Consider the following 13,078-nt stretch of genomic DNA (forward strand, 5'->3'; position numbering starts at 1 on the left):
TATATATATGAAGAAATAATTGCATTCTGTTTCTATCCAATGTCTGTAATCTGTCTTATGAGGTCTTTTCTTTGCCCCTGGAACTGGGTCTGTTTAGGCAACCATAAAATTCTGGAAATGTGTTTGGAGTGATAATCATTTTTCTTTGTCTCATTTGTAGCAAACAGATCTGTATGCAGAACAGCCGCCTACTGAGTGTTGCAGTTAATTGGCTTATTTAGTTGGCTTATTATAAATGAACCTATCTATCAGAGGGGGGTGAAATCAAAAGGCGAAAGGTTTGCCACTGCATTCATTGCAATAGATTCAGGGAAAGAAGGCAGCGCCACTGAGTAGAAAGAGCAGAGAGTATGTGAACTGAGTCAGACAGGCATGCAGATCTTAGGTCTGATGCAGCACATTACAAAGCCTTGATTAGCTTTTATTTCTTCACCTTAAAATGGAGATGATAATACCTAAATTGAGAGCTTGCTGGTGGAGATTACATTAGATATTCTGTGATATGACTAACACATAATACGTACTCTATAACTGGTAGCAATTATTATTATTATTGATAATAAATCAACAATCATTGTACCACCAAACCCTATTTTAATGGGTTCTCATCATATTGGATAAAGATTGTTTTAAATTTTGAGTCATAGTGCCATTTCTTTTTGTTGTTGTTGTTGGGAAAGATTCACTCTGAGCTAACATCTGTTGCCAATCTTCCTCTCTCTTTTTTTTTTTCTTCCCAAAGCCCCAGTATATAGTTGTATATTTTAGTTGTAGGTCCTTCTAGTTCTTCTATCTGAGCCACCACCACAGCATGGCTACTGACAGATGAGTGGTGTGGTTCCACACCTGGGAACCAAACCTGGGCCGCTGAAGCAGAGCGCGCCGAACTTGAACTGCTAGGCCGTCAGGGCTGGCTCGTTAGTCCCATTTCTTATATTGGAAAATTGCTATTAATTGCCATCAAAGAATTCTTCCACAATTAAAATAATATTTTACATTTTAGTAATAAATATTAGTAATATTTAATGTCTTTGTAACATATGCTACTCTTTTACCTCCTAAATCTTCAAAAGGAAAAAAGTATGCCCTTATTCTGTTTTGCTGAAGCACAACAAAAACTCTGCTCTTAATATTTGCATTGACATTATCACAACTGCTATCCAAATGGGCAGTTTGAAATATATTTCCAAAGTGATTGAGGATGTTGAAATGCAAATGGTGTGGACTCAAGTCAAAAAATGACCGTCTACCTTGGGCTGGGCTGGATAGCTTCCAGACTGTCAACTGTGAAAATCACTACGATGCCAGGCTACAAATCAGAGGTGGAAGGGCCTATGAGTCACCATTGCTTCTCGTCCTGCAAATGTGTGACAATAGCAAATCCTCCCAGGCCCATGGTGTGCAGCCTTTCGTGGTTAGGATCTAGCGTTCACTATTTTATTAATGAGGTTAGTAGCTTGTGAACCTCAGGAGTTCAAATTTTGTACATTTTAGAATACATAAATAGTATATTATCTGCTGTGTCTGACTCTTCCAATTAAGTATAATCTGCATTGTTGTTAAATTTATTTAGTCATATTAAAACCTGATATGTAGATTGATTTCATTATTGTTGTCTCAATAAACCATAGGCCTATTAGTTGGTTGGAGGAATGCAGACACTAGACAAATAACAATTTTGATGCTCTGTTGTTCTCTTAATGTTAGTAAGATGGGTATGAAGTATAAAAAAATCTCAAAAACTCAGTGTGACATTTAAATACCTTACATAAAAAGCACTGACTTCAGTGACTGCTGAAAATTGAGCTGTTCTGAAAAGAAATACTTCTCTGTACTTTTGGTTATACTTATTGCTGATTAAAAGCCTAAAAGCTATATAATGCTGTTCTTATTATTTTGTAATGGTTCCTCTCTTTCTCACCCTTTTAAATACTTTGTTGTGGGTTTCCATTTCTTGTAGGAACTGTTAACTTGTCAAGAAAGCTGTAAGAAAACTATGACACAGATTGAGAAAGGCAGTCAAAGTGTTCAAAAATTTGTGACCTTGAGCAATGTGTTAAAGCATTTTGATCAGAAGAAGCTACAGAGACAGATTGCTGATGTTCATGTTGCTTTTCAAGTAAGTTCTCTCCTTGCTTTAGAGATGTGAGCAGGGAAAAATCCTCGCAGGACATTTGGTCTTGTCTAAAATGTCCATAAGATATTTAATCCACACCAAAAGGTCTTTGATATTTGGTCATATTTGGTCCTGTCCAAAACATCCTTGGAGACACTGAGTCTATGCCAAAAGGTCCTTGAAATTTGCAGGACCATTCGATCCTGTCCAAAACGTCCATAAGACATTTGGTCCACACTAAAAAGTCCTTGATATTTGGCCCTGTTCAAAACCATTTGGTATGGACAAGATATGCTCATGGACGTTTTGGACGGAAACAAATGTCAAGGACCTTTTGACATGGACCAAATGTCTTATGGACATTGTAGATAGGACCAAATGTCTGCTAAGTGGGAAAACACAAAGAATGAAGGCATGTAATCATCACAATTCATACTTTCATTCTTGCAAAATGCCTCTCCTCCTGGTGTTTGAAAACCAATAATTTTATTTCTTCTTTTTCTAATATTAATTAAGACTAAAAAGGGTTGATTATTCTCATCAAATTGAAATGTATTCCTTCCAAGTGTTTTAAAAAAACATACTCTTTAACAAAATGATCCTTTCAAAAATGAGAAAGGAGCATCACATTATGATTATTTTCTAAATCAAGAATATGGTAAAGAAAACTGGAGATTGGAAGAAACATGTGGAAACCAATAGTCGCTTGATGAAGAAATTTGAGGAGTCTCGAGCAGAGTTGGAGAAGGTGCTGCAGATCGCTCAGGAGGGTCTGGAGGAAAAAGGGAATCCGGAAGACCTCCTGAAGAGACACACTGTGAGTTCATCCCTTATGGGGCACTTGACCTGAGGACAGGGACAGGCATTCTTGAATGAAAGATAAAAAGTGCATCCTGATCTAATAGTGAGATGAGGAGAGAGAGGAGAGAGAGGGAGAGAAAGAGGGGAGAGAGAGGGAGAAAGAGAGGAAGCAAGAGGGGAGAGAGAGAGAGAAGAGAGGGGAGTTAGGAAGGCAGAAACTTCTTAGGTATGAGGCCCAAAGAAATGGCAGCAAAAAGAACTTCAAGAGCAGTTGATGAGCTGCCTTATAATTGACTATTCTTAAGCCCCTGGAGTAGTGGAGAGTCATAGGATAGATAAATTCAGGCTCTCCAAATTATTAATTCATCATTTAGTGGAGATATTCTTACATAACCAATATACCCTTTTTTTTAAGTAATTTTATTTTATTTTTGGTGAGGAAGATCAGCCCTGAGCCAACATCCGTTGCCAATCGTCCTCTTTTTGCTGAGGAAGATTGGCCCTGAGTTAACATCTGTGCCCATCTTCCTCTATTTTGTATGTGGGACGCCACCACAGCATGGCTTGATGAGCCGTGCATAGGTTGGCGCCAGGATACAAACCCGCGAACCCCGGGCCACTGAAGTGGAGTGCGTGAACTTAAGCACCACACCACTGGGCTGGCCCCTCCAATATACCCTTTTTTAAGAGAGAATTTTAGGTGGATGGCTAAGTCTTTGTGCTCATTTCATAAATCCGCCATATCGTAGTACAGGTACTGTGTCACTGGAAGTTTGGTAGCTGATCCACAACTTGTCCCAGTATTGTGAGGCCATCTTCCTGTTAATCATACTTGTTTAAATCCTATTACTATCAAGAATATTAGCAATCTATTAAATGGTCTGTGGAGATGATGCGCCCTCTGAGAACATCTATTTTGCGTTATTTTTTCTGAAATTTCAGTGGATATTTGTATAAACCACACTCTTAAATGATTCATGCAATGACCGGACCTTGGATTAATGTCTGTGACCACCCAACATCTCATTCAATTTGTACACCTCTACAGTGTGGCATTCCCTGTTTTGAATCACTGTTGTTTCAAGATGTCTCTGCATACATATTCCTGAGACTCTATGAGACTTAGTCATGTGTATATGTGCACGTGTGTTGTATTCATCTTCTCGGACTGCCGTAAAAAATTACATAGACTGGGTGGCCTAAGCAGTAGGCATTTATTTTCCCACAGTTATGGAGACTAGAAGTCTGAGATCAGGTTGCTAGCATGGTTGGGTTCTGGTGAGGACTCTCTTCCTGGCTTGCAGATGGTCATCTTCTCACTGTGTCCTCACATGGCAGAGACAGAAAGAGAGCAAGACCTTTGATGTCTCTTCTTATAAGGGCACTAATTCCATCATGAAGGACTCACTCTCATGACCTCATCTAAACCTAACCACCTCGCAAAAGCCGCATATCTAAATATCACACTGGGCGTTAGGGCTTCAACGTATGAATGTGGCAGAGCGGGGTGGGAACACAATTCGGTCCATAGCATGTGTGCTGATGTGTGCACTTAGGTGAATGTGGAAATGGCTCATAAGGAACCAGCAGGGCCTGGAACACATTGCAATTAGGAAATGAGGAATTGTGAAGCTTAGTCTTGGCTTCTACTCTGCTCTTCTGACTTTACCAAAGAGGAACTAAAGCTCTACCAGTGTGGAATCAAGGTTTTAGGATTTCCCATTGGCTTTCCAGAATATTCTATCAAATTTGAAAACTGAAAAGAATTTTTTGTAGAAAATAAAAAGTACTAGTTGAATTTCAGATGTGGAGTCCTCTGACTCAAAACTATAAATAATTATAGTTCCTTCCTGAAAAAAATAGTCGTTGCTGAAAAGGTTTGAAGAGGGCACCAGCTGGCTGAGACGCTTGTTTAGAGGCGTGACCACTTCACGGTATAGTGTCTGATGCTGCCGTCTATTCTGCCCAGCGCTCTTAACCACTTTCCTCTCCACGTCAGGAGTTTTTCAGTCAGCTGGATCAGAGGGTGCTCAATGCTTTTCTGAAAGCTTGTGACGAGCTCACCGACATTCTCCCTGAGCAGGAGCAGCAGGGTCTGCAGGAAGCTGTTAGGAAGCTCCATAAACAGTGGAAGGTGAGTCGGGACACAGTGGGGTCATGGTGTGTCATGGATGAGGGGAGAGAGCATGAGGGTGTCAAGCTTCAATTATAAGACAAATTTAGAAATCCATGGAAAGTCCCCATAGCTACTTCTCCTTTTAAAAAAACTGAACTCAACTTGAATAAAACATGATGCAATTTTGTTTTTCCTAGTTTTTAGTAGCATCAATTTTATCATATTACTTAAGAGTACTGTTTTTTTTTTACCTGAATATTTTTGGGGGCGAGAATGACAATGGCATTTAACTTATTCAGAAACGTTTAGTAAACTCTTTTCATCTGAGTAAATTATGTTAGGTATACTACTGAAATTATAAGAAGTATTTGTAAGTTTTATATAATAAAATATATATATTATAAAATATATAATAAAATAAATATATAATAACATTATAAATATATAATATTACATATATAAATATGTTATATAATATAAAATATATAGTATATAATATAAAATATCCCTATCATATAATATAGATATATATTATATGATATATAGATATATATCTATATATAGATATATGTATAATATCTATATTATACGCTATATTATATATATTATATAATATTGATATAATATATAATGTCTATACTATATACTATATAAATATATAATATTTTATTTAAAACAAATATATAATATATATAATTAGCTTTGAGCTAGGACTTTAAGAAGAAGCAGAGATCTGGGGGTGGGCAAGAGGTGGGGGAAACAAGAACAACCGAAAGAGAGAAAGCGTGAGAGTGTGCAAGGGGGTCCTGGAGATCCACGGGGCTCAGTCCGACTAGAGTGTCATGTACTGGGCCGTCGCATGGACATTGCTCGTCGCGGAAGCAGTTGAAGAGCAGTGGAGACCCACTGAAGGCTGGCGTCCTCGGGCCAGACTGGAGGAAGCCTCCTCTAGCAGCAGGTTAACAAGTGCCAGTGTGAGGTAATATCCAGTGATGAATTTCATACTTATTACAGGAAGGAGTTGTGAGGTCTGGATGAAAGGCAGCTAAAACACTCTCCAGCAGGTGGTGTTATTTTCTGGATTTTTTTTTTTTTTGTAATCTGAGTAACATAGGCTAAAAAATCAGCCTTGTGCATAGGAAAAACACAGTTAAAGAAATATCTTTTTTACTTGGTAAATTTGAAAATTGAAAAAAAAAAGATTCTTAAAGAAATCGGAGCTTTTTAAGATGTTTTGGAAGCTTAATAGATCACAAATGTATTATGGAATAGACTGTAATTGAAGGCCATATTTTATTTTACATACACATACACATGTCACACTCTCTAGGATATAATCCATCCTAGTTTTTCTATAACCCTAACTCATTTATCTTATCAGTTATCTAGTATTTTATTTTAAAGGTAATCTTTTAAATGCTATAGGATACAAGTTGGCTAAAATCAAATTGTAGGACTAAAGATGATGATATTTATGCTTATATCAAAAAAGAACATGAAAAGGTTCTTGTTGTTTTCATTTTCTCAATGTATACTCTAAGCAAAAGAGCTCATGGCAGGTGCTCGGAGCTGTGCACTGTTTAATCCTGGCTTTTTAACTAATAAGGTTTCCTTGAGTTTCCCCTTTGTGTAGTGAGCATAATATCTGTCCTTCCTACCTCACAGGGCCGTTGACAAAATTATAAGGGGCACATGCCGGGGAGAGAGTATGTGCAATCAGCGTGTGATTTAAATTTAGATTCAAATCTAGCTTTTCTACTTACCCCTGAGCCTCAATAGTCTCATCTTTAAAATAGAAAAATTAGATAGAATAATCCCTGTGGAAACACCTGACCCACAGTATGCTGACAGGATTCGCTGCGGTCCCAGTACTTGGAAAAGTACAAAGCACAGTGGTCAGGGGCAGACAATGGTGATTAAATTATATTGGCCCTAAAGGGAATATTTATGGGTTTTGCCACTTCAGTTGGAAATGTACATAATCGGCAATGGTATCATATTTTTCCAAACCTTCCTATGGAATGTAGGATCTTCAAGGAGAAGCCCCATATCATTTGCTTCATTTGAAGATTGATGTGGAGAAGAACAGATTCTTAGCTTCTGTAGAAGAATGCAGAACCGAGCTGGATCGAGAGACCAAGCTGGTGCCCCAAGAGGGCAGTGAAAAGATGATTAAAGAGCACAGGGTACGTCGCACACACCCCAAGTGCAGTCATGCAAAGTCACATTGTTACCTAAAGGATACAACTGATACTTTCATTTGGGTCTGAAACACTAAATAACTTAATTACTTTATACTGATAGACTAAGTGGGAATCTTCTATGAAGATATAAAAGTATTGTATGGGTTCCCACAGGGATTATATAAACATTTATTGCTCATTAGATTTTCTTCAGTGACAAAGGTCCACATCATCTCTGTGAGAAAAGATTACAGCTCATTGAAGAATTGTGTCTGAAGCTCCCGGTCCGGGACCCTGTGAGGAACACCCCTGAAACCTGTCACGCAACTCTCAGAGAGCTCAGAGCTGCCATTGACAGCACCTACGCGAAGCTCATGGAGGACCCAGACAAGTGGAAGGACTACACTGGCAGGTAGTCTTAGAATTGTTCCCAAAGAAGGATGCAGTCCCTCTGAATTCTGTTAATTCACAGACCATTGCAAAACAAGACATGACTGTGTTTAGAAAGTCAGATTGTACGATCTTGCCCAGGCTCTTGTAGAAAAATGTTTCATTTAATAAAAAGAATGGGTTTCAGGGGCCGGCCTGGTTGCATAGTGGTTAAGTTCACGTGCTCTGCTTTGGCAGCCCAGGGTTCACAGGTTCGAATCCTGGGTGTGGATGGACGCACTGCTCATCAAGCCATGCTGTGGCAGCGTCCCACATACAAAATAGAGGAAGATGGGCACAGATGTTAGCTCAGAGCCAATCTTCCTCAGCCAAAAAAGAAAAGAAAAAAGAAAAAGAAAAAAAGAATGGGTTTCAGTCAAAAACAGGTAAAGCATTTCATTTCCAAGTGACTCAGATGTTGTCTCTTTGAAGCAGAACTGGACAATCCCTTTCTCCCCACTTTCCCCTCTTTGGGTGTCTGTCTCACTCTGGTGGAGACACGTGAAGCCAGACCTCAAGTGGTCCTTCCTGACTCCCAGATGCTCAGGCCCTGGGACGCATCTTTTCCTCAACTGAGTCCATCTGCTCTGCTTTCTCTTTCCTCCAAGTGACTGAGCACAGAGGCAGCCACCCCTGCCCTGAGCTTCATGTTAAAGGAATAGTTTCCAGAAAATTTGTTAATCAGTTTGCTAATCAGTTGATTGTTAGATTTCCATGAATGAATTCAAAATAGAGAATGTATTCTAATCATTGGAAAATTTTCTTATTAAAAGAAAATGCCTAGGGGCTGGCCCCATGGCTTAGCGGTTAAGTGCGCGTGCTCCACTACTGGCGGCCCGGGTTCAGACCCCGGGCGCGCACCAACGCACCACTTCTCCGGCCATGCTGAGGCCGCGTCCCACATACAGCAACTAGAAGGATGTGCAACTATGACATACAACTATCTACTGGGGCTTTGGGGGGAAAAAAAAAGGAGGAGGATTGGCAATAGATGTTACCTCAGAGCCAATCTTCCTCAGCAAAAAAAGGAGGATTAGCATGGATGTTAGCTCAGGGCTGATCTCCCTCACAAAAAAAAAATAAAAAAATAAAAAATAAAATAAAATAAAAAGAAAATGCCTGTGTTATTTCAGAATTTCTGAGTTCTCGTCTTGGATATCTGCAAAGGAGACACGGTTGAAGGAGATTAAGAGTGAGGCCATTGATACTACCAACCATGGAGACATTAAACGTGCTGTAGAGGTAAGTTCTGGGCCATTTTTTGTTATTGGAAAATTTCCATTAATAAAAAAACAATGATAGACAATCTAACTGATGTCCTTTTTTCTTTCTATAAAAAATTAAGTTCCTGAATACTGTTTTGAAAATAAGTCTGCTACTGTGGAGAACTGTAGGGTTTTTTCTATTGAATTATTGTTAGCTCTGAGATTCAGTCATGCTCAGTGGTGCCTCTAATGCATCCTTAGCTAATGGGAATCCTGAGAGGAAAATTACACGCGTGGGCGTACAACACAGTAGAGACTTAAGAATTGTCACAGAAAACAAAAACACTATAGGTTCTTATACATTTTCAGCCATTCAAAAGCCAGGTCACAGAAAATGAGAGAATTGGGCAAGGTCTCTAAGCATCATTTCTATGTCACATTCAGCCTGGATTGGATCAGCCTCTGTGAGCGTGGGTACACCAGCCAGCGTGACAAAACCTCAAGCCTGAATCCAGTTTGCCTTCCATGAATGATACACAGCAACCCTCTCCCTCTTAGCATTGCTGTTGGTTTTGTAGACACACACTATTGTGAAAACTCTTTACCTTTCAGCATTTTGAATCCTTGTAAGTCACATAGTTGCTGTTAATGAGAATATATTCCCTTTCTATTCCTATCCTCTGAGTTCTATTTCTTTCTGTTAAATTTATAATCCCCTTAAATCCTAGAGGTGCTGGATAATATCATACCTATAGAAGGATAGCTATGTTTGCTATTGGTTGCTGTTATAGTACAAAAACATATTCCCATCTTAGAATGAAGAGGCCACTTGATTCCAGAACCAAGAGTTTTCCACCAGCATGCATTTGCCCTGTAAGACCCCCTGCAGTAGCACACGTGGTTGGAGACCACTGCCCTCATGCTACTTAGAGCAGACGTAGGAGGGAGAAGCTGCCCCAGTCGCCATTCCCTTGGTCACCAGCCCTATAAGGACTGAGGCCCTGGAGTCTTTCTGGCATAATCTTGGCCAGTAAGCCCTCCTTCCTGGACTAGAGCTGTGCTCCTCTTTGTGCATCTTACTATCTCGGGTATTGACTTCCCAAAACTAACAAAAATAAGGCACCAAATGTGAGTTAACGAAGTTAAAATAAATCTTTAGGGCATCCATAATAATATTCAACAAGTAAAGTCTTCAACGAAAGAAATTAGCTAACTAAAAAAAGGACTCATTCTTTTTTCAAAGAATACTGTGTTCCTTCCAGCTGACAGATGATAAGGTAACAAAGTATGTTGTATGTTATAATTCCCAATTGGGTACCACATATTCTTCTACAGTACTTTTACAAGCATCTTTGTTGTGATCAAGAGACTATCTGTAAATATCCAACCATCTAATTATGAAGGTAATTTTTTGGTGTAGAGAGTACTGATTTTACACATCAGGTATTGGCATTGGGGAAACATTTCTTTCTGGCACTTGTAGACTTTGGTTAAAGATGGGAACAAAAAGTAAACTAAGCAGGCACTCTATTGGTGAATGAATGTCTGGCTCTCTCACCTCCACCTTACAAACCTTCTTAGATTGAGTCCTCTCTTGTTGGAAAGTTATGATTCACTATTGCATTTTGTTCATCACAAGTATTCTTTCCTTCCAGGAGATCAGAAATGACGTTACCAAAAAAGGCGAGACTCTCAGCTGGCTGAAATCCAGGCTTAAAATTTTGATTGAAGTTTCTTCTGAGAACGAAGCTCAAAAGCAAGGAGATGAGCTGGCAGAATTATCTAGTTCTTTCAAGGCTTTCGTATCTTTGTTGTCAGAGGTATACCATTTACTCACACTCTAAATAGACAGTTCTGGGTGAGAAATCTGGAAAGTTCTTTTTCTTTTGGTTGTAGTTTAACAAGTAATTCTGTGAAGAAGGTGTAGTGGAAGCAAAATAGTTAAGATGTTTATATGAAGATTAGTGGGGAGGATGAGTAGCATGTTCAAATTATGGTCTATGCCATTATTGGATATGTTAGTTCAGGTTCATGATCTATATCTACAGTACGAAGCTTATCAGACACAAACTTTTTTTTTTTTGACAAATTGAAAATAGTGGTAGGTTTAATGAAATTTTGGAATATAAGCTACTTCAATCCTTTGATCATCCAACTTTCATAGCAATAGTCAAGTTTAGTTAGTTGTCACTATAATACTTTGAGTGAAATTCTGACATTATTCTTTTTTACTCTTTCTTTGGTCAAGAAGGTAAGGGTCAAAATAATAATAATTTAAAAAGTAAATATATATGCAAGTATCTTTGATCCAAGGCCTAACAAATAGTTTTAGTCACACTGATAGATTAACTTATAATACATTGTGTGTCACACATGAAAACAAACACATTGGCAGCCTTTAAAATTAGAAATTATTAGTCTCCCTAACATTTTGCCATTTATTTGCTTTTATCTTGCAAGTACTCTCACGACATTGCCCGTGGGACTGGTAACAATAATCTGCCTCTAACAAATAAAGACATTAATTCTTTGCACACTCATGTAAATTAAACTTCTGTATAATTTATACTACCTTTGTTTGTTACTTAATCACTTAGTGAATGCAAAAAGAGAGGAACGGAGAAAAACAGACATTCTGTTCATGTAAAGATTTATATAAAAAGATGGTTTTGATACATTCAGTCCATCCTTTGATTATAATCCTTTTAGTATTTAATGTTGAACACGAAGTGTTTGCAATTGTCCAGCGTAAGAAAAGAAGGCTGTGGGTGGATTGACAATATGTAATGAAGAGTCACTTCTTTCAACAGAGCTGTGATTGACTAAGATCTGGAGTTTGTGGTTTTTATAGGGTCTTATTGCTGTTTGTTTGGAGAACAGCATGCCCCAAGTTACCTTGGACAAACTCAGAGCAGAAGAGGGTCAAAGAGGAAGATCAGATAAGAGAAGGAGAAACTGGAAGGCTTCTGTGGAAGATAAATGATGATATGATGTGAAAATGATGATCTTAGTGAAGTTGGAGAGAGAGAGACTTTGAAAACAAAGACGACGGTGAAACGAAAATAGAGGAAGTAGAAATTAGACAGAAGAGAAAGCTGAAAACTCAGGAAAATGACAAGAAGAATCCACTAAAGAACCACAAAATTAGAAATTATATTGATATTTTATGTAGAAATATTGGAAGTGCATTTTCAGCAAACACTCTTATTCTTTTCTTCTTTTTCCTCTCCACGAACTTTTTCCTTATTTACTTTAAATAAGATGGACTCAACTTTCTTATAGCACACTTTATCATTTATAATTTATCACCATTTACATCTCAGATGAGGCTTGCAATTCCCATAAGTGACTATGCAGTTTAATTGTAATTAAATGAGCCTCGAAAATATATGTAAGAATAAAAGTTAGAGATGTGTGTATTTCAAGTTGCTGAGTTAGACTTTACACGTATTCCTAAAATATTTAAAATTACATGAGCACCTGATTTACATTTTTTTCGTGAAAATCTAGGTTGAAAAGATGTTAAGCAACTTTGGGGACTGTGTCCAGTACAAAGAAATAGTCAAAAGTTCCCTTGAAGATTTAATTTCTGGCTCGAAACAAGTCCAGGAACAAGGCGAGAAGATCTTGGACACTGAAAACCTGTTTGAAGCTCAGCAGTTGCTTCTACATCACCAGGTAGAATGCCTCTTTACTCCAGTGCATTTGTGCAAAGCCGACGAGTTACTGACAGAAGCAGAGAGATGGAGAGTATATCCACCCACTGGAGGGGGCAAAAGGGGGGCTCGGGAGGGAACCTGGTTGAATATTTAAAAGAACTTGGTACTTCTGTTCTCTCTGTTAAATATTAACTATTTCAGAAGATCCTGCAAGAGAAATTCTCAGCCAGAATGATTTGGTGCTATCAAAAAGTTCAAGGTGGGGCCAGCCCAGTGGCGTAGTGGTTAAATTCATGTGCTGCACTTGGGTGGCCTGGGGTTTGCGGGTTCAGATCCCGGGGTCGGACCTATGCACTGCTCACCAAGCCATGCTGTGGCGGCATCCCGCATACAAAATAGAGAAGATGGGCGCAGATGTTGGCTCAGGGGCCAATCTTCTTCACCAAAAAAATTCAAGGAATATTGTGGAGGGCAAGTTGATTTAGCCACAAAAATCTTCCTAAAACTTGCCAAATTGTTCTTTTTATAACAGAGAAGGAAAGCATAGAGATAAACAAATGGCTCCATTT

At 38.6% G+C, this 13,078-nt stretch overlaps 1 protein-coding gene across 1 annotated transcript in view; it reads left to right on the top strand.

Annotated features, from left to right (window-relative positions):
* Positions 1 to 13,078, top strand: part of SYNE1 (spectrin repeat containing nuclear envelope protein 1) — a 430,148-nt gene that overhangs the window by 136,112 nt on the left and 280,958 nt on the right. The window contains exons 20-27 of the mRNA XM_058534130.1: positions 1,961 to 2,119; positions 2,769 to 2,933; positions 4,917 to 5,051; positions 7,061 to 7,219; positions 7,420 to 7,628; positions 8,779 to 8,887; positions 10,506 to 10,670; positions 12,361 to 12,528. Coding sequence (XP_058390113.1) covers positions 1,961 to 2,119; positions 2,769 to 2,933; positions 4,917 to 5,051; positions 7,061 to 7,219; positions 7,420 to 7,628; positions 8,779 to 8,887; positions 10,506 to 10,670; positions 12,361 to 12,528 — 1,269 coding nt within the window. The remainder of the gene's footprint in view (positions 1 to 1,960; positions 2,120 to 2,768; positions 2,934 to 4,916; positions 5,052 to 7,060; positions 7,220 to 7,419; positions 7,629 to 8,778; positions 8,888 to 10,505; positions 10,671 to 12,360; positions 12,529 to 13,078) is intronic.

The sequence above is a fragment of the Diceros bicornis genome, chromosome 39 (genome assembly GCF_020826845.1).
Source record: "Diceros bicornis minor isolate mBicDic1 chromosome 39, mDicBic1.mat.cur, whole genome shotgun sequence".
Taxonomy (NCBI): domain Eukaryota; kingdom Metazoa; phylum Chordata; class Mammalia; order Perissodactyla; family Rhinocerotidae; genus Diceros; species Diceros bicornis.